This window comes from Tursiops truncatus, chromosome 3 (assembly GCF_011762595.2).
Source record: "Tursiops truncatus isolate mTurTru1 chromosome 3, mTurTru1.mat.Y, whole genome shotgun sequence".
NCBI classification, from domain to species: Eukaryota; Metazoa; Chordata; class Mammalia; order Artiodactyla; family Delphinidae; genus Tursiops; species Tursiops truncatus.
The window spans coordinates 126358676-126371980 of NC_047036.1; the positions used below are offsets into that span (position 1 = coordinate 126358676).

General features: G+C 55.9%; 1 protein-coding gene across 6 annotated transcripts in view; it reads left to right on the plus strand.

Moving 5' to 3' along the window:
* The window catches only part of SYNPO (synaptopodin), a 53625-nt gene extending 41601 nt beyond the window's left edge, over nt 1–12024 (plus strand). For 5 of the 6 annotated variants that reach the window (XM_033853462.2, XM_033853464.2, XM_073802701.1 and 2 more), the window contains 2 exons: nt 1888–4226; nt 9266–12024. In XM_033853462.2, coding sequence (XP_033709353.1) covers nt 1888–4226; nt 9266–9952 — 3026 coding nt within the window. In that variant the 3' untranslated portion in view covers nt 9953–12024. Of the gene's footprint in view, nt 1–1887; nt 4253–9265 lie in introns of all 6 variants that reach the window. The other variant, XM_073802700.1, reaches the window with a different exon arrangement.
* Nucleotides 12025–13305: the final 1281 nt, after the last annotated feature.

Genomic DNA, 13305 nt, shown 5'->3' on the forward strand with positions numbered 1-13305 from the left:
CTCTCCGAACCTTGGTTTCTTCATCTATAAAATGGGGGTGGTAGTGAAACAGCTCCTCTATAGGGGCCCTCCCAGCTCGAGAGTCCATGAATTCTGAGCCTCGCTGGCAAGATTCCTAGAAAAACTGTCCCTGGAGACCCACTCAGCATGTCATGGCCAGTGCTAATGAGGGCAAGATAGGAGGAAGGGCAGGGTCAGATTCCTCTAGAACTAATTAGCTTCCCTCGATGGGGGTGGGGTGACAAAGGGAGGAATTTTCCCAGCCACCGACTGAGCTGCTAGCCCGGCCACAGGCTGTCCCATCCATCTGTCCGTAAGTTCATTTGTTCATGCGTCCATTCCTTCATTCCTTATTCAATAAGCACAAATTAAACACTGACTCTGTGCCAGCCGGGCACTGGTGATATAGAAAGAAATGGTTGCCTGTAGTCAACTTACAGATTAATAGGGCCTGACCCCCAGCCTGATCCCTGACCTCAGGCCCCAGACTCCGGTCCTAGCCTGCAGCCCCAGACTGAACCCCGACTCCCACCGACTCTGTCCCCTATATGTCCCAAAGGGACCTTTGGGACAAGCAGGCAACTTGAGCATGCACTGTGGACCCAGAGAGAAGTGGTTCTGATCTGACTCCAGCCTTGCCACCCTTTGCTGTGTGATCTTGGGTGAGTTACTTACAAGACTCTAGACCTCATTTTCCACTTCTGTAAAATAGGGAGCAAGTAATGCTTGTGTCCTAGTGTTCTTGTGAGGATAAAATGAGGTAATGCAATGTTCTAGTAGAGTCACTGCTGAAATTAGCCCAATTTATTACTTTTATAACATTAAAGTATGAGAATTTTTCAATGATTGTTTAAATGAAAATGGTAAGAAATTCTGCAAGGACTTGGAAGAAACTATTAACAGTTGTTACCTGATTTGTGGTACAGGTAGAGAGACATTTTTTACTGTATACTTTTTTATGTTTTTAAGTTAAAAAAAAAATTTCAGTCCATGTAAATGTATTACCTATTCTAAAAAGAGGAAGTGTTAGTGTTAAGAAATGACTGTACTATGAGTTTGAAAGTGTAAAGGGCCCTAAGATATGCACTTAGGCATATGAATATCCTGCAGGTTCATTCATGCCCTCAGTAATGCTTCCTGAGTGCCCACTTTTTGCCAGGCACTATTCTAGGGGCTAGGATTAGAGGGATGAACAAGTCAAGCAAGTTCAGTTCCCCCTTAGAGCTTGCGTTCTAGGTGAGGGAGACAGATAATAGACAAGGAAACGTGTAAAGAAGAGAATACTGAATTGTGTTGAATGCTATGAAGAAAACAAAACAAAGAGATGGGTTGGGGGGGGTGCTGATTATAGAGGAAGGCCCCTCCAGAGAGGTGACATTCACGTGAGTCCTGAGCGATGAGGAACCAACATGGAATGCCACTTGGGAAAAGATCATTCCAAGCAGAGAGAACAGCAAGTGCAAAGGCCCTGGGGCAGGAACACACTTGGCATTTTCAAGGAACAGAAAGCCAGCCAGGAAGAGCCCAGTGAGAGAGAAAGGTGGCACAAGATGAGTCCGAGATGGAGTGGGGCCTTGACTGCTAGGGTGAGGTGTTCTTACTGAGTTTGGTAAATGCCATGTCAACAACCTTCAGCGGGAATCCAAACAAGGGGCAGTTAATACTAAAAGGGTAATCAGGGGAGGTTTTACATGGCTATTTGAGTTGGGCCATGATGGTTGGGTCAGGGATCTTTATGAGGAGATTCTAGGACACGGTGAGTAAAGATCAAATTCCGGAGGAAAAGGCCATCTGTAGTGGGGCATGGGTGACCATCTGTCTGTCTGTGTGTGTACCCCTGTGGCTCTGCAATCCCATTTGCTGACTCGGCCTCTGTCCCTCCTGCAGCGCTGGGCCGGAGCACTAGCCTCACCGAGAAGGATCTAAAAGAGGCCAAGGCGAGGAGCCAGCAGATCGCAGCCCAGCTGACCACCCCTCCCAGCTCCAACTCCCGCGGCGTCCAGCTCTTCAACAGGCGCCGGCAGAGGGTGAACGAGTTCACCTTGGAGAGCCACGGCCAGAGGGGACAGAAGCCCGGCCAGGAGTCCCTCAGGGTGCCCCCCGCCAGCCCCACAGGCCATGCCCCAGGGCTCAGCCTGAGTCCCACCTCCCTCCCTGAACCAGGCCCTCCGAGAAACCCCGCCTGCCAGAGCGCTGACACAGGGGTCCCTGGTCACAGCATGGAGGGCTCCTCAGAGGAAGCCAACTTGCTGCGGCACCTGGAGAAGGTGGCCAGTGAGGAAGAGGAGGTACCACTGGTGGTTTATTTAAAGGAGAACGCGGCCCTGCTGACGGCCAATGGGCTCCACCTGTCCCAGAACCGAGAAGCCCAGCAGACACCCCCAACTCCACCTCCGGCGGAGGTCCACAGCCCAGCCACAGATGCCAGCCAAAACCCTCCCTCACCCGGCGCCACGCTCATCACGCCAGCTTCCAACAGCAACCACAACCTGCCAGCCACAGATGTCGATCAGAACCCACCGGCAACTGTCACCCCGCAGAGCCTGCCACTGTCCAGCGTCCAGCAGAATTCCTCACAGGCACAGCTCCCGCCGAAGGGTGCGGTGCCAGATTTCAAACCCAGCACCCCGTGTGCTGGTGGGCAACCCCAGGAGCCAGCCGCGGAGGTGAGATCCAGCACCCTGCTAATTGACAAGGTATCGGCTCCACCTACCACCACCAGCACCTTCTCCAGAGAAGTGACTCCCATCTCCAGCTCCAGGTCGCCAGCCCCAGATTTCGTGTCCAGCTCCCTGCTCATCGATATCCAGCTTGGTGCCCCAGTGGCATCCACAGAACAAGAGATGTCCGGGCGGGCAGCTGCCACCACGCCCACCAAACTGTACAGCGAGGTCCACCTCACGCTGGCCAAGCCCCCATCTGTGGTCAACAGGACGGCCAGGCCCTTTGGGATTCAGGCACCGGGCGGCACGAGCCAGATGGAACGAAGCCCCATGGTAGAGAGACGACATCTTGGAGAGAAGGGCCCCGCTCCCCGGCCCCCCAGCGTGGCAGACAGGAGCCCTCGGCCACAGAGACACATCATGTCCCATAGCCCCATGCTGGAGAGGAGGCCCGTGGCACAGCGAAGCCCCGCCTTGGAGAGACGCCCCTTGGGGAACTTCACCCCGCCCCCAACCTATGCCGAGACCTTGTCCACAGCCCCCCTGACTTCCCGGGTTAGGTCTCCCCCCTCTTACTCTGCCCTGTACCCCAGCTCCGACCCCAAGCCTTCTCATCTAAAGGGCCAGGCGGTTCCTGCCAGCAAGACGGGCATTTTGGAGGAGTCGATGGCCCGCAGGGGCAGCCGGAAATCCATGTTCACCTTCGTGGAGAAGCCCAAGGTGACCCCGAATCCGGACCTGCTGGATCTGGTACAGACAGCGGACGAGAAGCGGAGGCAGAGGGACCAGGGGGAGATGGGCGTGGAGGAGGAGCCCTTTGCGCTGGGGGCCGAGGCCTCCAACTTCCAGCAGGAGCCCGCACCCCGGGACAGGGCCAGCCCCGCAGGTGCCGAGGAGATTGTCCCCGAGTGGGCCTCATGCCTCAAGTCACCGCGTATCCAGGCCAAGCCCAAGCCCAAACCCAACCAGAACCTCTCCGAGGCCTCCGGGAAGGGGGCCGAGCTCTACGCCCGCCGCCAGTCCCGCATGGAGAAGTACGTCATCGAGTCTTCGGGCCACGCGGAACGGGCCCGCTGCCCTTCACCCACCATGTCCCTGCCTTCGTGCTGGAAGTACCCCACCCACGCGCCCGGCGGCTTCCGAGTGGCATCCCGAAGCCCCGCTCGAACCCCGCCTGCCTCCCTCTATCACGGCTACCTGCCTGAGAACGGGGTCCTGCGCCCGGAGCCCTCCAGGCAGCCGCCCTGCCAGCTGCGGCCCTCGCTCTTTGTCCTCTCACCCATCAAGGAACCTGCCAAGTCCTCGCCCACAGCCGCCTCGCCTGCCAAGCCGAGCTCCCTGGACCTGGCGCCCAGCCTGCCCAAGGCGGCCCTCCCACCGTCGCCTGCCCTGCCTCGGCCCTCCCGCTCCTCCCCCGGCCAGGATGGCCTCCAGCCCACTGCCCTGAGCCCTACCTACAGCAGTGATGTCTCGCCCGTGTCTCCCTCCAGGGCGTGGTCTCCCCGAGCCAAGCAAGCCCCCAGGCCCTCCTTCTCCACCCGGAATGCCGGGATCGAGGCTCAGGTGTGGAAGCCCTCCTTCTGCTTCAAGTAATGGACCCCACAGGGATCCCGCTGCCTGTCAGAGCCCGCTCTCCGAGGGCTGGATGGAGAGCAGGAAGTGGCACAGGGCTGAGTCAGGAGTATGGGGACTCAGGTCTCAAGGGCTGATGCTGCCACCAGCTAGCTTTGTGACATCGGGCAAGTCACCTCCCCTCTCTGAGCTGCAGCCGCCCCTTCCCTACCACAGAGTGGTTCGACTCCATGTCTGAGGGATCTGAAGTCTGCCACTGCAGGGGGAGGAGGGTCACGGAGAGAGAACTCCCTTGGCAGGCCCTAACGAGGCTGGGGGGCTTCACCTGGCCTTGGTGAGCTGTAGGGATGCCAGCGTCTTGCTGAGGGGCTTCTGCAGCATACAGAGCCTGCCCTGGCCTGTGGGACCAGCCAGCCAAGGGTCTGCCTCCTCAGCCACCCCGGTGGGGCCGTCCTCACTGTGGCCCCAGCTCTGGCAACTCTCTGCCTCTTGCTGGATTCTCGCCTCCGCAGGTCTGTCTCTTCCACCCACCTCTGCCTTCCGGACACTGTTTCCTCTCCGCTGCTTCAGAGACCTCTGCCTCGGCCTCCACATTTTCTCTTCTCTCGGGTTCTGCTGGATGAGGACTCAGCCCACCACTGCTGTCTGACACTCTTCTTCCTGGCCCTCTGCTCAGCTGCCTTCATGCCCGCTCCAAACATCTAGCTCCGCTTTCGAGACAGCTAACGCAGTTCATCCCAGACCTCAGTCCTGGTTCGACCTAGCTTGCCCTCACCGTTCTGGGATGTGGGAGGTCCCAGGGGACCCCTGAGAGACAGAGAGCCCTGTAGGAGGCTGCGCAGAGGTTGGTGTGCAGCTAGGAGAGAGGCCCCTAGCAGTGTATCCGTCAGCTGTTTTGCCTTCAACCTCAGCCAAGATCTGCACGACTGAAAGCAGCCGTCTACGTGCAGTGGAAGGGGCCGCAAGGAGAGAGGCATCTCAGCCTGCCGTTTGCTGTGCGACTTTGGCCAAGTCACTTTCCCTTTTTGTGCCTCAGTTTTCTCATTTATACGATGAGGGCCCTCCTAGCTGGACAATCTGTGAGGAATGAGAGGACAGGCTGGTGCTTTGGGAGAAAGGCCCTGTAAGTGATAAGACAGTCCCCTGGGAAGAGAGGGGAAGGAAATGGGACAGTTGCCATAGGACAGATGGTGAGTAGATGTAAGGGTGTCCTTGGGAGGGTGTGGCTGGAATGAGCTGCAGCAGGAGGCCAGGAGATCAGAAATTTAGGCTGGGACTGCTCAGGATCGCCTGGAGACAGTGGGAACACGGCAAGGGCTGGGGCAGGAGCACAGCAGCTCAAGGAAGGGACAAAGGAGACCTTAAGGTTTAGAAGAAAAGGCTGGGACTTAGGAGATCTGGATTCTCAAAGATGGACTCCATGTGCAGCTTTGGGTCTCAGTTTCCCCATCATACTGTGAGGGTTTTGAGTCAGGTAGTCTGAGATCCTCACCACCTCTGACACCTTTGATGTGCTGCAGCCCCCCCAAACCACACTTTGTGGGGGTTAGAGAACATAGACGCAAGAGGCAGAATTCAGATGGAAGCTTCCCAAGACCGGGGGCGAGCACCACCCACTTTCTCTTTCCCAGCCCTATTTCTGGGCTCCCCAGAGGGGCGAGGGGTGGTGGAGGCGGTGCCCATGCCGGGCTGAGCCCGCAGTTTTCGTGAGCTCTCGGCTTGTCTCCATGGCAACAGAGGGTGCCTTCCCAGTGAGTTCATTCTGCCCAGAACGTGGGGGCATGCATAGGAGAGTCGCGAGGGAGCTCGGCTCCTTCACGCCAAACCCCTCCCAGGGCAGAGTGAAGCCCGTGTTCCGGACCCCTGCTCCCTTCTACCCCTGAGGGCCAGCAATGGAAGAGCCCACCCTCCATCCTGCAGCTCCTGTGATCAGGCTGGCTGAGCTCTTCCCTCAACTTTGTTTTCTCTCCTGTTCTCAATACACTCTGCCTCAAATCTGTCTTGCTTCTTTCTTTCTTCCACACTCACTGGCTGGTGGTCAGGGCCCTCTCCCTCCTCCCCAATTCTGGCCTGAGAAGTGGGGTGGGACTGCTTAGTTACGGCGTGTGAGCCTGTGGTGTGTGTCCACGTGCTGCCTGCATCTGCTGAGTGTCTGGATCTGCCATGGGTACAGATGTGTGCTGGCTTGAAAGTGAGGGCTGCCCTCTCTCTTCCCTGGGTCAGCACTGAGGGAACCAGAATCCTGTGGAAATCATGTTCTGTTTTCTCCTTCCTTAAGAGTTTGGCCAAAAAGCCTGTAGAGCACGGGGGAAAACCCATGCCCCTTATGGTCCAGGTTTGTTCGAATTCTTTAAAAGTGGTATTTAAGTGCCTTTAGCCAGAGCATATATACTTTCTGGTTCCCTCAGCAGCCGCCCCCCCCACCTCCCCATCGCCCCCATTATCTAAATCCGGCCACTTTCCACAGTCATCACCGCCGGGCTCTTGCATAAAATGAGTTTCTGCCCTCGTGGAGAGGAGCGTACGGCCATCAAGAGCCAGAAAAATGGGTGCTGGGCCCAGATCTGCATCTGACTCCTTGTGTGACCTTAGACAACCCGTGGGCCTCAGTCTCCCCTTCCATGCAACAAGAGGATTACAGAAGCTGTCTGGGAGCTAGCTCTCTTTGATCTGATAGTTCCTGTCTGACTCTGCTCTACTCGCACCTTCAGCCCACACATGTGTCCTGCTTTGGGTCCGGTGCTGGGTTAAGTGGGTGCTCCTCTCTGAATTTTCACCCATGTGCATTTCCAAGGAGTTCTGGTGTATATGGTACATTGAGAACTTTTTCAGAAAGTGAATAATTCTGATTCCCTGCAGACTTTTTGTATTATTCACTGCTCCCCCGCCCCCCAACACACACACACACACACACACACACACACACACACACACAGTCAGTACCCAGACATGGCAGTTTCGATGAGGTCAGGCCCTGGCCCACCTCCAAAGGGTGAGGAGCTGCTTACCACTGCCCCCAACATTCCAACCCAGGCATTCTGAGAAGTGAATTCTGTTACTCCTTCCACTTGCTGGCCCTAGCCTTCCCCTCGTGGCCACTAAAGGCAGACCATCCTTGGAGATTTCAGACAGTTATCACAGCTTCTCTTGCCCCAGCCTGCTTTGCTCCTGGCTGAAAGCCCTGGTTGCTCTGCCTCAGTGCTTGTTGATGGACTTGGAGCATGACCCCTTGGCCCTGCTCCCCCCAGCCAGGCTCACTGAAAGATTCCTGAGATGGCTCACAGACAGCAGCTCCCAGTGTCTCTGGCTCACATATACACAACTGACCCTGGGAGTAAAAGGGGTGGAGCCCATGCTGAGCTTTAACTTTCCTGCTTGATGATTGGGGCCTTGGATGTCCCCGGGAGGTTCCTAACATTCCCAATCCCATGAAAAATCTGTTCAGACTGCTATACGTTCCTCTATAGGTTAAAGGGCTCCATTTCTGAGTCTGGGCTCATCTGGTAGCTGCTGCATTGTTTGGAGAATACATGTACTTTATTGCTTCCTTTTGATTGGTTGAAATTAGATTCTGATTGGATGAGAAGCTGACTGGCTTGGCTGCGGCTGGTTACTGATTGGATGAGAGAATGGATCTTATGAGAGGTTCTAGATTTTGATTGGGTAGGAGGCACTGAATGGACTGGCTAGTTCTGGACTCTGAGGGATGACTGCTGGTGAATTTGGATTGAAGACTGAGTGGACTGGCTTGTTGCTGGAATCTGATTGGCTGAACAGCTGGATGGTTTAGCAGATACATGCTGGGCCTGGATCCCCAAGCCCTGTACTTTCAAACCAGTTCAAACTGCTTAAGCCTGCTTCCCACCTTTAAGCAACAGATAGTCACACACATTTCCTGGTGGGGCAGAACACACCAGATAGTTATTTACACGTCTGAACTTCATTTTCATCACTGTAAAATGGGTGTGATAATACCAGCTACTTCACCAGGCTGTTGTGAGGATATGATGAGAGAGTAAGGATGAGACCGAACTTTGTAGACTGGAAAGTTCCTAAGGAGGTAGGAAGCAGGTATGATAGTGTATAGCAGAGCAGTGTATAACTTCACAGAGGTTCACCAACTTGGCCTCACGGAACCCACACTCCCCACCCCATGCTGGCAAGAAGTCCAGCGAGGGGAGTGTGCTGCCTAGGGAGGAACGACCCAACTTCCTTTTATGTTTCCATCTGTCAGTGGGAACCTCCTCCCTGTTCAAGGTGTCCAAGGAACAATTAGGAGGTGACCATGGCAACATGGCAGGGGAATTGAGACAGAGAGGGCCTTTCCCTAAGTCCAACTTTAGTAATAATGATCAATATTTTTGCTTGTAATTTTTTGAATAGATATTATATCCATATGGTTCAAAACCTTAAACTTATATAAAAAGTATATAATACATTAGAAGCCTTATTCCCACTCCTGTGGCTGTGTCCCCTGCCCTGTTCACCCCATTTCCTAACAGAGAGGCACTCTGGTTAGTTTCATGTGCATCATTCTAGTATGTCTTTAAGGTAACTAACATCTATTGCGCACCTACTCTCTTCTAGGGAACCTTCTCATACTGTGATAGTCTTTGACGTAAGTTATCTCATTTACTCCTCACAACAATCCTATAGGTTACATGCTGATATTATACTCCCATTTCACAGAGGAGGAAACTGCAGCCCAGGGGCTTCGAGTTGCTTCTTTTGCTGAAGCAACTTGCCCAAGTTCATTCAGTAAACAAAGGGGTCTGTCTCCAAAGCGAGCGTTCTTAAACCGCCAGTCATCTGCCTCCCTGCTAAGCGCAGGGGCAGGCAGCGTGGGCTCGTTCAAGCACCTGAAAGATGAAAGTTGGGGCACCTGCGTTTTTCTGCAGGCACTACCTGACTTTGGTCACTGGCTTCCCGACTCTGTACAATGGACACAGCCAACTCGGTCCCTTCTGAAACCCCGGTATAGAGGAGCCCAGCACTAACGCCTGCCCCCACCCTCTCTGTTCTCTCCCCAGGACCGCCGAGAGAGCCTGCCCACCTCCCCGCCCTGGACGCCGGGCGCGTCCCGGCCCCCCAGCAGCCTGGACGGCTGGGTGAGCCCGGGGCCGTGGGAGCCGGGCCGCGGGAGCAGCTTGAGCAGCCCCCCGCCGCTGCCGCCGCCGCCGCCGCCGCCACCGCCGCCCATGTCCCCCTCGTGGAGCGAGCGCTCCGTATCCCCTCTGCGACATGAGACCGAGGCGCGGCCCCCCAGCCGCCAGCTGCAGGCGCTCCTGGCGCGAAACATCATCAACGCGGCCCGGCGCAAGAGCGCCTCCCCGCGGCCGGCGGGCGCTGAGAGCCTTCGGCCCTTCTCCCCGCCGAGAGCGCTGCCACCGCCGCCACCGCCGCCGCGCATGCGCTCGCCCCTGCCGTCCCGACCCGGCCAGGCCGCGGACCCCGGGACAACGTTCGCTCCCATCCCCCGGAGCCCACTGCCCGCCGGGCCCTCGCCCTGCGCTAGTCCCCGGAGCCCGCTGCCCGCGCGACCCAGGCCCTTCCCCTACCGCCGCTCGCCCACGGACTCCGATGTGTCCCTCGACTCCGAGGACTCTGGGGCTAAGTCGCCCGGCATCCTCGGCTACAACATCTGTCCCCGCGGATGGAACGGCAGCCTGAGGCTCAAGCGTGGCAACCTACCCACGGAGGCCTCCTGCACCACCTAAAGGCTTCCCCGCCCACACCCCATCCCTGCCCCGGGAGAGCCGAGCGAGAAGAAGTGTCGTGGGGCTTGGGAGCTCCCAGCACCATGTCCCCAAGGGTCTGGCCTCTTTGATAGCCCCAGAGATAAGGGGTCAGGGGAGGAGAGCTCTGGGCTTGGAGGTGGGGTGGTGATCCAAGCTTGGGTTCTAGCCCTTGCTCCGTCATTCAGTCATTGTGGGAAAGACCCTTCTTCTGCTCCTCAGCTTTCCCATCTGTTTAATAGAGCTTTGGCCAAGGCAATCTCCAAACTTCTAAATTACCCCTTCTATCAGTACACACACACTAGTGCCTTGGAAGAGGCAGGGTGTTGTATGTATGGACCCCTAGACTTGCTGCATTGCAGGGTTCCATACTCTCCGCCCCCCCCCCCCCCCCCCCCCACTTCCTGGCTCTGATGTCTGGAGTCTGGTAAATGAGGGGTGTGTTCAGAGGATCCTACGCCTGAGTTCCTTGTCCAGGCCCTGGCTTGACCATCTGCCTCCCTGGCACCAAGTCCCAGGCAGGAGCAGCTGTTTTCCATCCCTTCCCAGACAAGCTCTATTTTTACCATGGTGACCTTTAGAGAGGGTCTCCCAGGCCAGCTCAAGGTGCCCTGCTGGCTTCTCTGGAGAGAAGAGGAGGGAAGATTCCTCCTCTCAGATCCCTCTCAGGCTTTTCTCCATCCCAATTCAGGCTTCCCAGGGTCTCCAGGAATGATGCTATAGGTGTCTCCAACCCATCTATCCCTTCCGGGCCCTTTCATGGCAGGCTCTGGGCTCAAAGCTGAGCCGGGCAGAGAAGAGTTGATACGGAGCTATCTGTTATCCTCTGGCTTTACCTGGTAGCCCTGAGTTTGAGGTTGCCCATCTGGAAAGAGGGAGGCAAAGAGTTCTTTGTTATGGGTGGTATACCAGCAGTGGCCAGGATGCATAGAGGAGATTCTAGTAGGGAATGGACTGGCTCAGATGACCTCTGGGGGCTCTTCCAGTCCTGAAATGCATTCCACAGTATTAGGAAGGGAGGGAGAGTAGTGCTGGAGGATTGGCTAGGGAGATGAGCTTGGATGGGTGAGTGAGGGGTTAGACCAGAGTCTGCCTGTGTTTCTGGTTCCTTAGGAAGTACTTCACTCTTCAGTTTCAGGCCCCAGCATCCATACTGTGCCCAGATGATGGGGCCCTGTTCTGCCTCATCTCTTTCCCATCACACTCTGGCCTAGCCAGTGTCTGGTGCCCAGTGACCTTGGGGAGCCTGGCTGCAGGCCCTAGCCTGTCCCTTAGGCTATAGTGACTCTGATTCCAATCCCCAGGAGGGACACAGGGAGGAATGTACCTCGGTCCTATAGTTTCCAGAGTTGGCTGGTGGTGCCCTCTAGAGGTTCAGAATATCAGTTTCAGGAAACTAAGTGTGTGGGGGTGGGGGGGCGGCAGTGGGGGGGGGCTGGAATTGGCTGAGGATCAAAGGTATGTATGTAAGTGAAAGGATACCAGGATGTTGCTAAAGATGAGGGACAGAGGGTGATTTTGGGGTTAGGAGGAGACTTACCCATCCCTCAGGGTGATTTAGACCAGGAACCCCTAATTGAGGCTAGGGCAAGCTGGGGGTAGAATGGGAGTCAGGGTGAGGGTGGGGTGCTTTGGAATAAAGGACTGATCCCAAAGGATTCCCAGGGCCTAAAGATTGGGAACATAGGCCCTGTTGGTAGGAAGATGAGAGGGTGCTCCAACTTGTCAGTGATGAGTGATCACATTACTGAAGTCTCCACCTGCTTCAGGGACCCCTGTAGCATGAGAGGCTGGGGCTAAGGGCCTCTTTCAGAGAAAAGACACTATCAGGCCACTAGTTGATGCAGTGGCAGAGAAAATCCACTTCTACCTGCATTTCCCACAAAGAGCCAGCAGGAGGCAGCCTTGGGAAGCTGCAGTTCTGTCTGGCTGTTCTCTCCCTGTAACTGCTTTCTCTCCCAGTCCTCTCCTCTAACCCACTAGAAATTGCCTGTGTCATGCCTTTTGCCTCCTGTAGAATTCAGCTCTGCCCCTCAATAAATGCTTCCTGCATCTTTCTGTCTCCTGTGTCATTTTCAGCTATGTCTAAAGCCCTTCCCTTTCCCCCACCCATGGAACAGTCCATGGGATGCTGGGTGGATGAGAATGATACACATGGGATGGGAGCTTGGGAAGTAACAATCATGAACAGAGATGGGGAACAATGAAAACACTCTGGGCCATACAAGTCCCTGGGTTGAAGTTCTGGTCCCATCATCTACTAGCTGGGTGACCCTGGGTAAACCCACTCCTTCTCCAGGCCTCAGCTTCCCTATCTGTGTAATGAGTGAGTTGGTGAGGTGATGTCTCAAGGTGGTATTGCCCAGGCCCTGACCCCAGGACACTGTCACTGGAGTGGCCAGGGCCAAGCTGCATCAGGGCCCAGTGCTCTGGGGCTGCTTCCTGATGGCAGGTCGGGGCTTCAGACAGGAGGAGGAGCCCCTACAAGAGGTAACATCAGAGTCCAGCCAACCCTAGAGAACTCAGGATCCAGACCATCAGGAGTGCTCCTCTCCTGATGGGGGCGTCCTTTGTCCAGAGAAGGGGATTGGGGCCCCACTCCCAGGTGAGGCCAAGATCCCTCACCTTCCTCTCTAAAAGCTCAGGCCCTGCAGAGGCTGGGCAAAGGACTCTGACGGGCAGGAGGCTGAGTTCAGGTGGTCCACAGCAGAGTCCAGGCTTCTTCTTAAGAGATATGCCCTTGGACAGTCTATCCAGCACACAGGTACAGGAGCTCCCTGCCCTGGACCCGGCGCATCCCTGCTGATCCCACCCTTCCCTGGTAGTGGTTAGTGCACCTCTGACTCAATCTTTATCTTCAGCAGGAACCTCTCCTGAGCACAGTATCCCCCTGCCTACTGGTGATCCTGGTGCCCAGACACGCCAAACCAATTTCACCCCAAACTGAACTCAGTCTCTGCCCCCAACCCCAAGCTGCCCCCATCCCCCCTACTCCTCACCATTATTTTCCTTGAATGACGCAATCCAGAAACGGGAGCGGCCCTTTCTTCACCTCCCACATCCAGTCTCTAACTGGGACCTGGTGATCCCTCAAATACCCCTCAAGCCCCTCTCCTCCTCTCCATGCCCTCTGTCACCTCCCTGGTCCAGCCACTCCCAGGTCTCACCTGACCACAGTGAAATCCTCCTGCCTGAAGACTAACTCCCGCCAACCCACTTTCCACAGGGCAGCCAGAGATATCTTTGGAAAATGACCACGTGACGGCTCTGTTCCACCGCCTTAAACTCCAACAGCCCTTTTATAAGATACACGGTACTTTTGAAAAGCCTGCTGT